Source organism: Atractosteus spatula, chromosome 14, assembly GCF_055471065.1.
Source record: "Atractosteus spatula isolate fAtrSpa1 chromosome 14, fAtrSpa1.hap1, whole genome shotgun sequence".
Taxonomy (NCBI): domain Eukaryota; kingdom Metazoa; phylum Chordata; class Actinopteri; order Semionotiformes; family Lepisosteidae; genus Atractosteus; species Atractosteus spatula.
Window position 1 is genome coordinate 41,400,617 of NC_142719.1, and position 12,670 is coordinate 41,413,286.

The 12,670-nt window shown below is 46.8% G+C and overlaps 1 protein-coding gene across 3 annotated transcripts; it reads right to left on the minus strand.

Moving 5' to 3' along the window:
• Positions 1-527: 527 nt before the first annotated feature.
• slc26a2 (solute carrier family 26 member 2) lies at positions 528-12,026 on the minus strand. 3 transcript variants are annotated; one of them, XM_088932569.1, is made up of 4 exons: positions 11,966-12,026; positions 5,993-6,592; positions 4,950-5,689; positions 528-4,149 (listed from the first exon to the last, which is right to left on the minus strand). In XM_088932569.1, the coding sequence occupies exons 2-4, from the start codon at positions 6,575-6,577 to the stop codon at positions 3,357-3,359; spliced, it is 2,118 nt and encodes a 705-aa protein (XP_088788695.1). In that variant the 5' UTR covers positions 6,578-6,592; positions 11,966-12,026; the 3' UTR covers positions 528-3,356. The 3 variants fall into 3 exon arrangements, with proteins under 3 accessions (XP_088788695.1, XP_088788696.1, XP_088788694.1); XM_088932570.1 differs by lacking the exon at positions 11,966-12,026 and adding an exon at positions 9,748-9,803; XM_088932568.1 differs by lacking the exon at positions 11,966-12,026 and having other exon boundaries at positions 5,993-6,611.
• Between the last annotated feature and the right edge of the window lie 644 nt (positions 12,027-12,670).

Sequence of the window (12,670 nt, forward strand, 5' to 3'; positions counted from 1 at the left end):
ACTGTGTTAACCTTTAGTGTTAATTACACCACTTCTAACACACAGGCCTACAGTATAAATAGCAATTCAGAACCGGATGCACTCTGTCAATATTTACTACAGTAAGCAGGGGAGCCATTTGACACAGCCTTAGCTGGGGTGGCTTGTTTGCTTTGCGTCAAGGTACTGAATTTTGATTTTTAACCGAGCCTTGCTTAATTTCAAGAAAGCCTCCTGCCCCTTTCTTTCAAACAAAGAAAAAGATAACAGCTCTAAACTGAACATGTATCGCTTTTTCTTCCATTTTTTCCAATGAATACAATCCAAATAAACTGTTATGAAGGACAAGGATCAGGAAATGTAAAATTCTTACTTTAAGCACCAAAAACAAAGCAGGCTTATCCTAAAGGAGACTTTTCCTTACAGCAGGATAAAAACCTAAACCCATGATTAGTTCTGTAACAAAGATTCACGTTTCATCTTCACAGACTCTGAAATGAGAGGTTAACTACAGAACTACAAAAACCAAACAAATCTACAATCAATCATTTCAACCGTTTATTAAAAGGTAACATAATTGCAAAGCAGACAAGTTGAACAGAAGAATTTAAAAAGCCCTTCGTGGAAAGTAGCTGGGTTTTAGTCTAGGAGCCCTGTTTCGTGAGTGACGAAGACAAGGTGGTACATTGGTTTTTGCTGCACATACAGTACATAGCAATTTTAGATAATAAATAGCTTCCATTAATAATCCTACTCCTAGACACAGTTGGCGGGAGACATACAGCAGCCCAGACTCGAACCTGCGACATCTGGACTCCAGAAGGCAGCCCACACTTGAACACTTCACTTCATCGTTACTTTTATTTTGTGCGAGAAATGAAAGCAATCCCAGCAGAACAGTATTGGACGCTACTTTGTCTGCCGGCTTGTTTTTTTGGTGCGTGGAAATACAGTAGATCCCCCCGAAAAAAAAAAGCTTCCACTATGTTTACACCATTTCATCGCGACGCAACACTAAACTGAAAGCTATGCGAGGCGGGGGAAACATTTAACAAACAGCTCAGACGCCGGGATCACAACCAGCACAACAGCATAGGACGACGGTTCTTAATGTTTACAAGAAAATTCGACATCAGACGAAGAAGAATACACAAAACAAAAACGGTTATACATTTCCCCCCACCATGTCTAAGGCTGGTCTACAACAGGTGCAATGGACCCTACTGTACTGTATATACTTGGTTGTGTACATACAGTGTATTGTGTGTGTAGAACAATGCCCTTCTGCTGCAGTGCACTGTGGGAGAGCCAGCACAAGGATGGAGTTCACACGACTTCAGAACACAAGGATATTACACATCTGCAAGAACTCGAAACTTTTTAGAACAGGTGCTTTGGTAGCGCTGATTGTGGTTCCGCAAATGACACTTAACACATGGATTAACAAGGGCTGTCGGCACCGACGTTTGAGCTCGGAAGAGAAAAACTGCAAGCGGTAACGCCGAGAACTTGACACGTGGGGGGGGAGGGAATCATAAAAGCACCGCAGAGACGGGTGCTTCCAGTTTGAACATTGTTTGAACATTAAACAAATATAAAACATTACTGAAAACACAACAATTCAGATTCCTTCAAAACCCGAGAAAAAAAATAAAGGATATACAAAAACGTACGTACTGTACAAACGGGCTACTGATAACATATGCTGGAAAATAAAAAGTCATAGATGTGAGAAAATATTTTCATTAATGCTTATTCCTGACGCACAAACTTGTTGATTTAAGAAATGTAAACCGCGTGCGCTTCTTACCGGATCAGAAATAAAAGTACCAGAAGGAAGCGCGCGATTAGAATATGTGGACAAAACTTCACAGGTCAGATCTGCAACCAACAGGGGGCAGTGTTGACTTACAATCAATTTAAAAGGACAGTTCTGTATAAAACTAATACAATTCATATTGGCAGTCTTTCACAGTTTATTTTTTTCATAATAACAGCAATCCTTATGAAGACTTGAGAGTGAAAAAGTTCATCCACAACATTTCTAAAAATATCATCTTAGGAAAAATATCACTGTATTACATGTTTTAGTATGTATTAACTTAAGGCACAGCATGACAATTTTGGCTGAAACACTTTAATCAAAAAGGCACTTTGATTACAAAGGAATTGTAACTCTTCCTTTATACTGTAAACTGTAGATAAGCCTTCTGAGTTTGACTTATTCCTGCTTATCGCACTTTAAAGAAAGAAGCAAACAAGTTTTTTTTTCCCATTCACCTGGAAAAGCTCCAGGGAGAGAAGATCACCAAAGTAGAGCATAACAGGGAAAAAAGTGACCTGGAACTACATCAGAACTGGTGGAAAAGAAGGAAATTCACACTCCTCCCCCCTTCTCTTTCAGGACAAAGACGTCCATCACAATTTCTTAACCTACACTAGTTTTCGGTCTTGAGAGGAGAGAAAATCTTTGAGGTGTATTGTGCAATACTACTGTACATTCATATGTATAGTTTATTCTCATAGAATCCCTCATTTCCCCCCCATTTGGTTTCAGTGGAATCAACACCTCCAGCCCTTTCATTGCATAATTCTGGGTCATGACCAGAGTTCAGGAACACTCCCAGTCTTGGAAAACCAGGGCAACACACAAAGGAAAGCCCTTGGAATACATTAGTGTGAGATCTAGTAGAAGGCACTGCACATTTAGTGTAAATACAAGCTCATTTCTTTGCTCAGATTGACAGAGACAAAGCACAGTTCTTTCCAGTACTTTTTACAGCAGTGTTACATAAATATAGTTAATAAATATTTAAGACGTCTTTCTCCAAAAATGTATAAAAAAATCCTACATGGCAGTTTTTTTTATTACTCTGCAATCCTATTATTTATAAACTATTCTAGGCATATTGATGACATTGCTGCAATATGTGAAAATCTTTCATTTACTGACCATAGAAATGCATAAAGTGCTTTTTTTAAAAAAAAACATCTGAAACAAGGTTAGGGTGACAATTCACCAGTCCTGTGCTCCAGTAATATTATGCATTAACTTTCTCAAGGAGTTTTACATAAAACAACAAAGCACGGTTTATCCTGCTAGCTTAATCGATCAGTCGTGAGACTGAGTTCACCTGTAATTCAGCACGAGCCAAAGAGGGGAGACGGATATGCTTCACGTCTAGTTTGTCTTTTCGAAGCTGCGTTTTTGCACAGAGAACTGCCAGACAAAAACCACGTGTTCTTCAGATCCATAGAAAATGTCGCCTTCTAAGGAAGCAGAGAGCAAAGACTTACATGATATTGGGACACAAAGGCACGGTAAACAACCAAGTATTGTTGTATCATATTAAAAAAACCCAAACCCCGGCCCCCCATCAGCAGCACGTTTCCCCATTTCCATTCTGAGAACAAAGCGCGAGAGCGTAGCCGACAGCGTCGCTGATGGTAAAAAACACCTTCCCCGCCGAGCTGCCGGCCTCTTCCAGATACCCTCCCCTGCGCAGGGAGTCCAGGACGGAGGCGTTGCAGCGCGCGAGCAGGACTCGAAGCCCCAGCTCCGAGTAGTCCTTGCGCACCTCCTTCAGGGCGTTGACTCCGGCCGTGTCCAGAAACAGCACCGGCGCGCAGTCCAGCACCAGGGTGTGGCAGCCAGGCCGCGGCGGGATGAAGATGCGGGCGGACGACTCCTCGGCCTTGTTCTGATCCCCGGCGGCCCCTCCCTCCTCCTCCTCCCCCTCCTTCCTCCTCCTCCTCTCCTGCTTCCTGCGCCGCGACTTCTCCTTCACGGGGTCCAGGCCCAGGTGGCGGTACAGGGCCCGCTTGAAGAGCGCCTGGTTGGCGTAGTAGATGGGCGCCCCGAAGCGGAAGACGCTCACCCCGGGCTGGGTCCGCAGGCCCTTGTAGGCGCCGAGGTCCTCGTACAGCTCCAGCTCGCCCGCCCGCCCCAGCTCCGCGGCCGGCGCCCCCTGGGTGCGCGCCAGGACGCACAGCGCAGAGAACAGCACGCCCACCAGCAGCCCCAGCTCCGTGTTGAGGAGCGCCGAGGTCCCCATGGTGACCAGCCAGATGGCGGCGTCCACGTGGTTCACTCGCCACATCCGGGGGACGTCCAAGAACTTGCGCAGCGCGCCCCTGAGGTTGACGACGATGATGACCGCCAAGACGCACCTGGAGGCAGATGAACGTCAACACTGTATTAATTTCACACCGCCCCGAAAGAGGACTACCACCTGCACTTGTAACAGGCACGCAGGTAATATTGACTAACATTTCTAAGTCCCGTAAGCTCCCAAGCAGTGTGGAAATCATCAAAAGATAACCCCCCGCCCTCCCCTTTGAACTTAAGTCACAAGGCTGAAACTCTGGCGTTTTTGTGAAATAAGGTCATTGAGGTTCAGAGTGCTACATATTGCCATTCTGTACTATGTACTGTACTGAATGCCGAATGCATGTTTGCTTCTTTTCTTTCCGTTTCTGAATGGAGTTATATGAACCTGACGTTTTATACTTTTAGTTTTGAGCCAACGCAAAATACAGCGTCAACCCACATCCGACAAATGGATAAACAAGGGTTGTTGCCATTAAAGTATCCATTAAGATAACATTCGTACACGAGACAAATCCGGCTTTTGACAGCCCACCATGTATCGGGATCATCCCCAACCAGGTTGAAGAATAAGGACGTGGTCAGGCCGCTTTTCAAAATTATACCATTGTGGGAAACCGTACATCTTCCCAATGCTCAGAGAATTACAAATCTCTCTTTCCGGCAGGAAGGTTTCAGGGACTGCCGCTCTCCGATAGTTTAGCCCACTCGTTTCCCACTACTTGGTAACCAGTTCAAGAATCTCTCGATGCAATTTGTGACCCCTGAACGACGGTGCTTTTCTGCATCTGCACCGTGGACAAGATTCTGATTCAGTCCAAGAAAAAGGACCGGAAAAGGAAAGGAAAAGAGCGAGCCTTACTTCTGCAGCGAGAAGAACAGGGGAGCGATGACCAGCAGGACAAGGAGCAGCACCAGCGCGGTCACCACCCCGGACAGCTGCGTCTGGCAGCCGGTGGACTCCTTCACCAGCGTCTTGGTGAGCGCGGCGCTGGTGGTGAAGCAGCGGAAGAAGGAGGGCAGGATGTTGCAGAAGCCGATGGCGTACATCTCCTGGTTGGCGTCCACGACGTAGCCGTGCTTCTTGGCGAACATCTCGGAGAGGGAGACGGTGATCGCGAAGCCGATGATGGCGATGGACAGGGCGTCCAGGGCTATGTTGGGGATGAGGGACCAGGCCGGGAGCATGGGGGGCTGGAATCCTGTTGGGATGGTCCCGGATATGTCCGAACCGTAAACCTCGTGGAAGCGGCCGTAGTGGGAGGCCAAGGTGGCCACGATGACCACAAAGAGCTCCATGGGGATGGGAGCCTTGAGCTTGGCCTTGAAGCGGTCGTTCAGCTCCTTGGTGGGCACCAGCACCAGCAGGCACAGCAGGCTGGTGACGAGGTCGCACACGTTGGTGTCCTTGATGTTCTGGAAGAGGTAGAACCAGGTCTTGACCAGAGAGCCCAGACCCTGCGTCCGGGGCAGCCGGATCCCCAGGAGGTACTTGACTTGCGAGGTGAGGATGGTCAGGGAGGCACCGGTCGCAAAGCCGCTGAGGAGGGAGTCCGAGAGGTAGACGGACACAAAGCCCACCTGAAAGACTCCCATCAGCACCTGGATGGAGACAAACACTGTCAGGACGGGGAAAGCAAACAGTCAGGTGAAGAATGGGGATGCAGTCAGAGAGGATCCTCATGCAGGTTTAGAACAGCTTTTCAAATTTATACCATTTTGGGAAACTACGTCTTCACAATGCTCACAGAATTACAGCTTGTCGTCTTGGCAGGAAGGTTTCAGAGACTGCCACTCTCACAACAGTTTAGCCCATTCGATTTCAACCAACCCCCAATACACAGATACCAAATACGGTGATACCACCAACGCCTCGTCTCCCCTCACAGCACTCAGCGGACTGACCTGGTAAACTCCCGCCATGAACGTCACCGTGGTCCCCACCAAGATGGCGTAGCAGCTGCGGTCGCAGTCCAGCGCCGCGGTGGCGTTGCCCATGCCCGGGACAGCCGTCTGGTTGCCTTCCGTGAGGTAGCCCGCGGCCATCAGCTCCTTATCCACCACCTGCCCCACCAGGAGGCACAGCACCCCGAAGATCCCCACCGAGATGTGCCGCGAGGTGCCCAGCAGGGCATAGATGATGCAGGAGAAGAAGGAGGTGTACAGGCCGTAGATGGGGTCCTGGCCAGCTAGAAGCGAGTAGGCGATGGACTGGGGCACCAGGAGGATACCCACAATCAACCCAGACATCATGTCCCCAATGATCCACTCCTTCAGCTTGTAGCCAGGCAGCCACGACAGAATGGGAAAAAACCCAAACAGAAGACCTTTGATTCTGGCTGGTCCGCAAGTACATTTTTTCTTGACCTTCCTGGCAAAGAGGGATTTCAAGCTTCTGGTCTCCTTCTCCTGCTCTTCTAAAACCACCGGGTTAAACCTCTTCCTTCCAGCCTGGTCCCCCGACGAGTCCCCCTGGTCCTCCCCTGCCATCGTTTCTGCTTCCACCTTGTCCATGAAGAAACAAAGCAAAGGCTAAGTCTATACAAATACACACATCCTTCACTATTTATCAGAGAAATAGTGGTATCTCATGCTGACGAATTATACCAGTTCCTGTTGCAGTCAGACTGGAATTGGGCAACAGTGAAAACAAACCTCACTGCCAGTAATTGGCATTTACTTTTTTCCATTGTCACTCTCTGGAGGTATTGCATCGGCAATCATTACAATAGCAAAAGAGGAAGTGAACTGATTCTCTCCTCACAGTATCAGACATTTTTTTAAATACCTGTACCCTCTACACATTAGTAGGATGCAAGCAAAGGAATTCTAATAGCAAAAAATAATAAAGAATGAAAATTTAATGTCTCCAACTGGATATGGCCAGAATCCCCCAAGTGAAGCCGGGACCGCTCGGCCCGAGCTCTCTCAGCTCCCGGTGAAACACTGGTGAGCCTGCTGGCTTGAAGTGATGTGCCTCTCTTCCAGGTGGAGCCAGCTCTCCTGTCAGCCACTGCAGAGCCAGTAACATCTCGCTGTTTGTTAGCTGTGGCCTCTGAAGCATCACACAAATAATGCACAGCAAGCTTACGCCTAGTATTCACCTCCCACTTCATCAATACTACTTGCTTTGGGGTCATTTTCAGCATTATAATAAAAACAAATGCTTAAATCTATGACTCTCACTAGTATCAAGCCTGTCCATTGTTGCACTCAGTTTAATGGCAATGGGGATACACTTTAGTAGCTGTATGTTTTTTCAAAATATTTAACGGCATGAGTTGTTAGTAATAATAGCAAATGAAATATATGACATGAACTCTGCTGAGCGGCTCCTGAAGCACTTTCCTTCACTGTGACAGAATATGACTGGCATTCAAATTCACTCCTTTATGTAACTCATACCGCCAGGCTTTGTACGAAACACAGAAACATTTTAACCACTGCCGTTACAAAAGTCAGTTACAGATGTTGACAAAACTACAAAGCTGCTTATGCACAAAATGAGATTGGAAAGTAACTTAAGCCACTATTATCAGTCTCTCACTCTCTCTTTGATGGAAGCAGCAGCTTTAATAGAACAGGTGAAAGCAGTCGTGTTCCTTTCGTCTAACACATCCTAACTGAAAGCTGTGGGGTGCAGTAAACAGGAAGCTGAATCTAGGGTATGTTAAAAGACCACATACTTATTAGTGTACCACAACATTATCTGGAAACAATCGGCTGGGATGGGCACAGGTTTGAGTTTCAGTACGATTTCAGCCTATCGCACGGCGTAAAAAAGAAAGCACTCAGTCATTCCAGACTCAAATGTATGACCACAGGTTCAGTACCGAGTACCATTGTATGGATTACAAACTGAAGAGCATGCATGACGAATATTTGTAGTTATACAGTACATCTCTAAATGGCAAACTTTATTTAAAGCATTTTCTTAATTCACTTTTAAATGGAGACATTCACACTTATTGGCATTTAGCCCAAATAAACATGTCTGAGGATGGAAGGCCATGAAATACTGGCCTTCTTTTACTGAAACATCTGTGCACAGCACACGTTTTTCCATTGGCCATAATACATAAGCCTTTCTTTCAAGGCCAGTTTCACTCAGCCAGCGATGCAGTACGTATGCTGTTCACACCCCTTGGCAAAAACCATACACAGAACAAAACGAGATACTGGCTTAAAAGAACCACTGCTCATCCTAACTTACAGCAATGGCTTACATCCTTATAAAATAATAAATATGACACTAGCCAAGGAGGATAAGACCACACGTATCAAAGAATCTGCAAAAAAAAAAAGATTTAGACTGAATTCAAGACATTTTATAAAGATTTATAAACATTTCATAAAGACATATGCAGAGTGCTTTATGCAGCCAGACACTACAGATAAAAGATGGGAAAGCAGAGCTTGAAGAAACAGCCTAGGAGACAATAAGATATTACTGCTCTGGAATCAGTCCAGGGATCACGCTAGCGCATTCTCGGGTTCAAAGTAACAACCAACTCTGATGGGCTAAACCCCGTGAACCCTGAACCAGAGGACAAGTGGAAAGCATTTCCTACCCAAGAAAGCCATTGTCATGGCTCTGTGAAAGAAATGGGTGAATGACAGCCTCGGAAAAATGATCTACTAGCAACCAGAAAAGTCAAATGGGCCAAAGGTTTTAGGTATCTTAAAATATTAATTTTTACCACAGTCCCTCTTTATTTTGAGCAAGGATTTCCAAAGCTTCTGCTGGAGGATGTACAGATCTTGTGTACAGATACAGGGCAGTGCGCTGGCTCTGTGGCTCAGGATCTGCGCCTGTGGCTGGAAGGCTGTTGGGTCATATCCTGCGGCCGGCAGAGGAATCCTACTCCATTGGGCCCCTGAGCAAGGCCCTTAACCCCAGCTGCTCCAGGGGCGCTGTACTGTATAAATGGCTGACCCTGCGCTCTGACCCCAAGCTTCTCTCCCTGTCTGTGTGTCTCATGGAGAGCAGGTTGGGGTATGTGAAAAGACAAATTCCTCATACAAGAAATTGTATATGGCCAATAAATCGATCTTATCTTAAATACTAGGAGGCTGCCCTGCAAGTAAACTCCACTGCTGCCATTCGGAATACTTTAGAAATAAAACGCATGTACTACCACAGAGAAGACTCGAGATCTTCTCGATCTCGAGAAGATCCTCAGAGATCCTCTCTGTGTGTGAACGTGTGTGTGAACGCGCGCGCTAAGGGATCCCCTCAAGAAGCACAATGAGTGATGACTGTAAATGTATTCCAGCTCATTGTCAAAATAAAAAAGATCAACCACACGCTTAAAAAAATTCAATTTCTGCATTGGGACTTACAATACCAACAAAAGGTTTTCCTTGGGAAATATCAAAACCTGCTTGCTTTCTCCGTCTCCTCCCAAAGGCAGAGATACAGTAAATGCTTTAAAACACTTTCCTTATTGGAAACGCATAAGAAAAAGGCGAGGAAGAAATTAAGGTGGGATTGACGCACGCAGGACAAAGGCCTTCACTACTGACAAGTCTTCAGTAAGATGGTCTCATAGTTAGATCTGAAAGTCTTAACTAAATATAGAGTCTACAAAGCACTGGCCCTTTTTTTGAGATATGACTGTTGCCATAACAATGGGGTATGGAAAAAAAATCAATCCCACCTGTATGTGCTTAATACGTGGTGTTTAACACCTGCCCCGCCGATACCACAGCGCTGAGTTTTACTGTGTTTTCCCACCAGGTCCTGGGTTTTTTTTCATGAGCTTCTTCATTTTTTTGACCGAGTTTGTTTTTTGGGGGGGGGTTTCTCTTCTGGATTACCGTCTGGCTCGCTTGCTCTCCCTTTCTTTGTGAACTTGCTTCCTGCTGTTCGTCTTCGCACCTAGATTTACTGCAGACTCGATCCCCGCCTCAGACCGCCTTTCTCCGCTTGTCCGCTGCGCTCTCCAGCTCATCGCGGACCTGCCGCCGGATCTGACAGGTCTTCGTTTTCAGAGCGCTGCATTTCTTATAAATACAGTAGATCGTATCACATTGTGTATTTTAATATTTAAAGGTGTCTATAACCTACTTTCTATCTGTTTCAACGGTTTGGCATTAATCCAGATCCTTCACCTACTGAAATCTTCCATCAACAGGGAAGCCTGTCCTAAATCTCAAGAAACCCCCTGCAGAAAGCTCATGTGTAAGTGTACTCCTTGTTAAGGGCTACAGCAGTCCCTTCTCCACCAAACGCCTCACTAAGCTGTGAGCCACAGAAAAAAATAGCCATTACATTGCAATGAGAACTAGAGGCGGTTTTGTGTGAACTCTTCAATATATAAAAACACTAAAACCACAATGCTCCACCCTGTCCAGCACAGCTACAGCTCTGGAAGTGGTACAGCTAAGGGTTAAAGACTTAGAGACAGGGGTCATCTAATCAAATCAATATTCTGATAACTGAGAGGTCAGAAAGAAGAGGCAGCTTGCAAAACTGCATGCTTTCGTCAGGGCTGCTAACACCACATCCACAGGCACTTACAGGTCTGGGACATGCGACAGGAGGCCACCGGGCCCACTGGGCTCATTTTTAGTTAGCAACTTACTGACCCAAGGGTCTCACCCAGCTGCTTCTTGAAGGGAGCGAAGGCATCTGCTTCAACCACACCACCGGGTCGATGCAAAGGAGTTCAAATGTAGCCCCTAAGGCCTGCATGCCCAGTCTGACAATATGCAAATCTCCAACTGCACTGATCTCCCCCCCACCCCGTTTTGCAAACAACCAAGAGTTACTGGAGAATTTCTTCAGGGAAACATTGCAAATGGGAGAAATGCAAAAAAAAAATACACCTCCATAGAGTAAGGAAGCTGGAATTCGGGATGCCCACTAGGTCACATTCTGACTGGGAAACGTAACCATCGGTGGTGTACAGAATCATGTACTGTAATTGTGCTCGAGGTGATGAGGTGATGAGGTGCTGCGCGCTGGATCAGATGCTAAACCAAGGTCCTGGCTACCTGCTCTTTAAAGACACCACGGCTGTTCATTACAGAAGGGATTCTCAGCTGCGCTTCTGCCGCCTAGACCCCCCCTACATCAGGGGAGAGCGCGAGTCCCTGAGAAGGGAAAGCTTCTGTAGTTGTAGCGCAGCGCCGGTAACCTGCGACGCGCCTCGGTCATGCGGGACAGACGCTGGTTTGTTGGGCTCTCGGCTAGCCAAGCCGGGGGCGGGGGAACAAGCCTGCGTTTGTCCAGGTGCACACTCAGCGTTACCACCCGATTCGAACTCGCGGGACTCGCAGCTTTCCCAGATGGGAACAAGTAATAGGTTTACAAGTAATAGGTTTACCACACCTGAAGAAGGCTCCACGGCCGAAACGTTGTGTTCTCTTTCTTCTTTTTTTCAGCATGGAATAAACCTATTACTTGTTCCTTTGCAGCCTACGCATGCTGACGCAGCTCCCCACCTGAACTGCTTTCCCAGATGTGCAAGTTTTCGGTTCGATCCTCCCGTGTTCGTTTTTTTGTAGTACATATAGTTGCAAAATAAGACCAACGCTTGTCTATTCTTATTCACAGCATTTACGCATAGAAGTGCTGTACCGTTTGTTTGTTTTTAAATTAAAAACCCAGCTACACTTTTAGCAGAGAGATTCAAGATAGCGTTACTATGTGTGCCTCTCTCCGACCGCACACATGCAATGAAATGGGATTACAACTCCTCTTTACTTCATCGAATTCACAACCCCGCTACCCGATAACCTACTTTAAGTTGCTACGTGTACTATTTTGCACTGAGCGTACTTAGCAAACAGTCAGGAAACAGAATGCAGCAGCTTGCTAGTGTAGTTATCGGTCACCAAACTCACAGTACGTCCTCCTTCAGAGGCACTTACCTGCACTCCACTCGGAAGCTCGGCTCGCCTTGTCTGCTAGGAGCAGTCGTGAACAGACATCTTCGCCGCTGCGGCTCGCTCGCGTCGAGCGCAGGGGAAGAGCGACGGGGCGGCTCGCGGCAGCCATGAAGCCCCCGTCACATGACAGGGGAGGGCCCCGCTGCCCTGCCTCAGCCCTGGCAATCTGGTGACAGCAGATTTCCAGCGGGGAAAAAAAAAAAACCTCCGGCAACCGGCACAAGCACCGCAGTTACGAGCAGGTCACGTCATCAGACATGATGCACACAGCGTTGTAATTCAACGACCGTCCATTCAGAACAGGGGGACCTTTCTTTTTTTACTAAAATTGCTTTGCATTACCTTAAAAGAACATGCTTGACTGGTTCAGTTCACGCCTAGAGGGGGGTCGCTTCGCGTTGTCAACTGTTCTCCCGCTGTTTCAATTTAAAAACTTTTTTAAAGACACGCCATAGAGGGAGTGCCAGTGTCACAGCACCGAAAAATGGGTTTAGGGGGCAACAGATGTCAAGGACTAGGTTGACTTGAAATGGGCATAGGATCTCTGTAAGGGTGGTTCATCCATCTTCCCTTGTTTCTGTCGATCAAAGGTCCTCCTTGAGCAAACACAGTTAATTGCCTCAGAGCTCAGAGGTGACATGTGGGATTGCGACAGAGGGCTCACTGGGTCTCGGTCTGAGAGGGGGG

Coding starts and splice junctions, on each gene's coding strand:
- slc26a2 (XM_088932568.1), bottom strand. CDS start 6,601: ATGGACAAGGTGGAAGCAGAAACGATGGCAGGGGAGGACCAGGGGGAC. Junction 5,690..5,992: donor TCATGGCGGGAGTTTACCAG/GTCAGTCCGCTG, acceptor GTCTCCATCCAG/GTGCTGATGGGAGTCTTTCA. Junction 4,150..4,949: donor CTGTTCTTCTCGCTGCAGAA/GTAAGGCTCGCT, acceptor ATCTGCCTCCAG/GTGCGTCTTGGCGGTCATCA.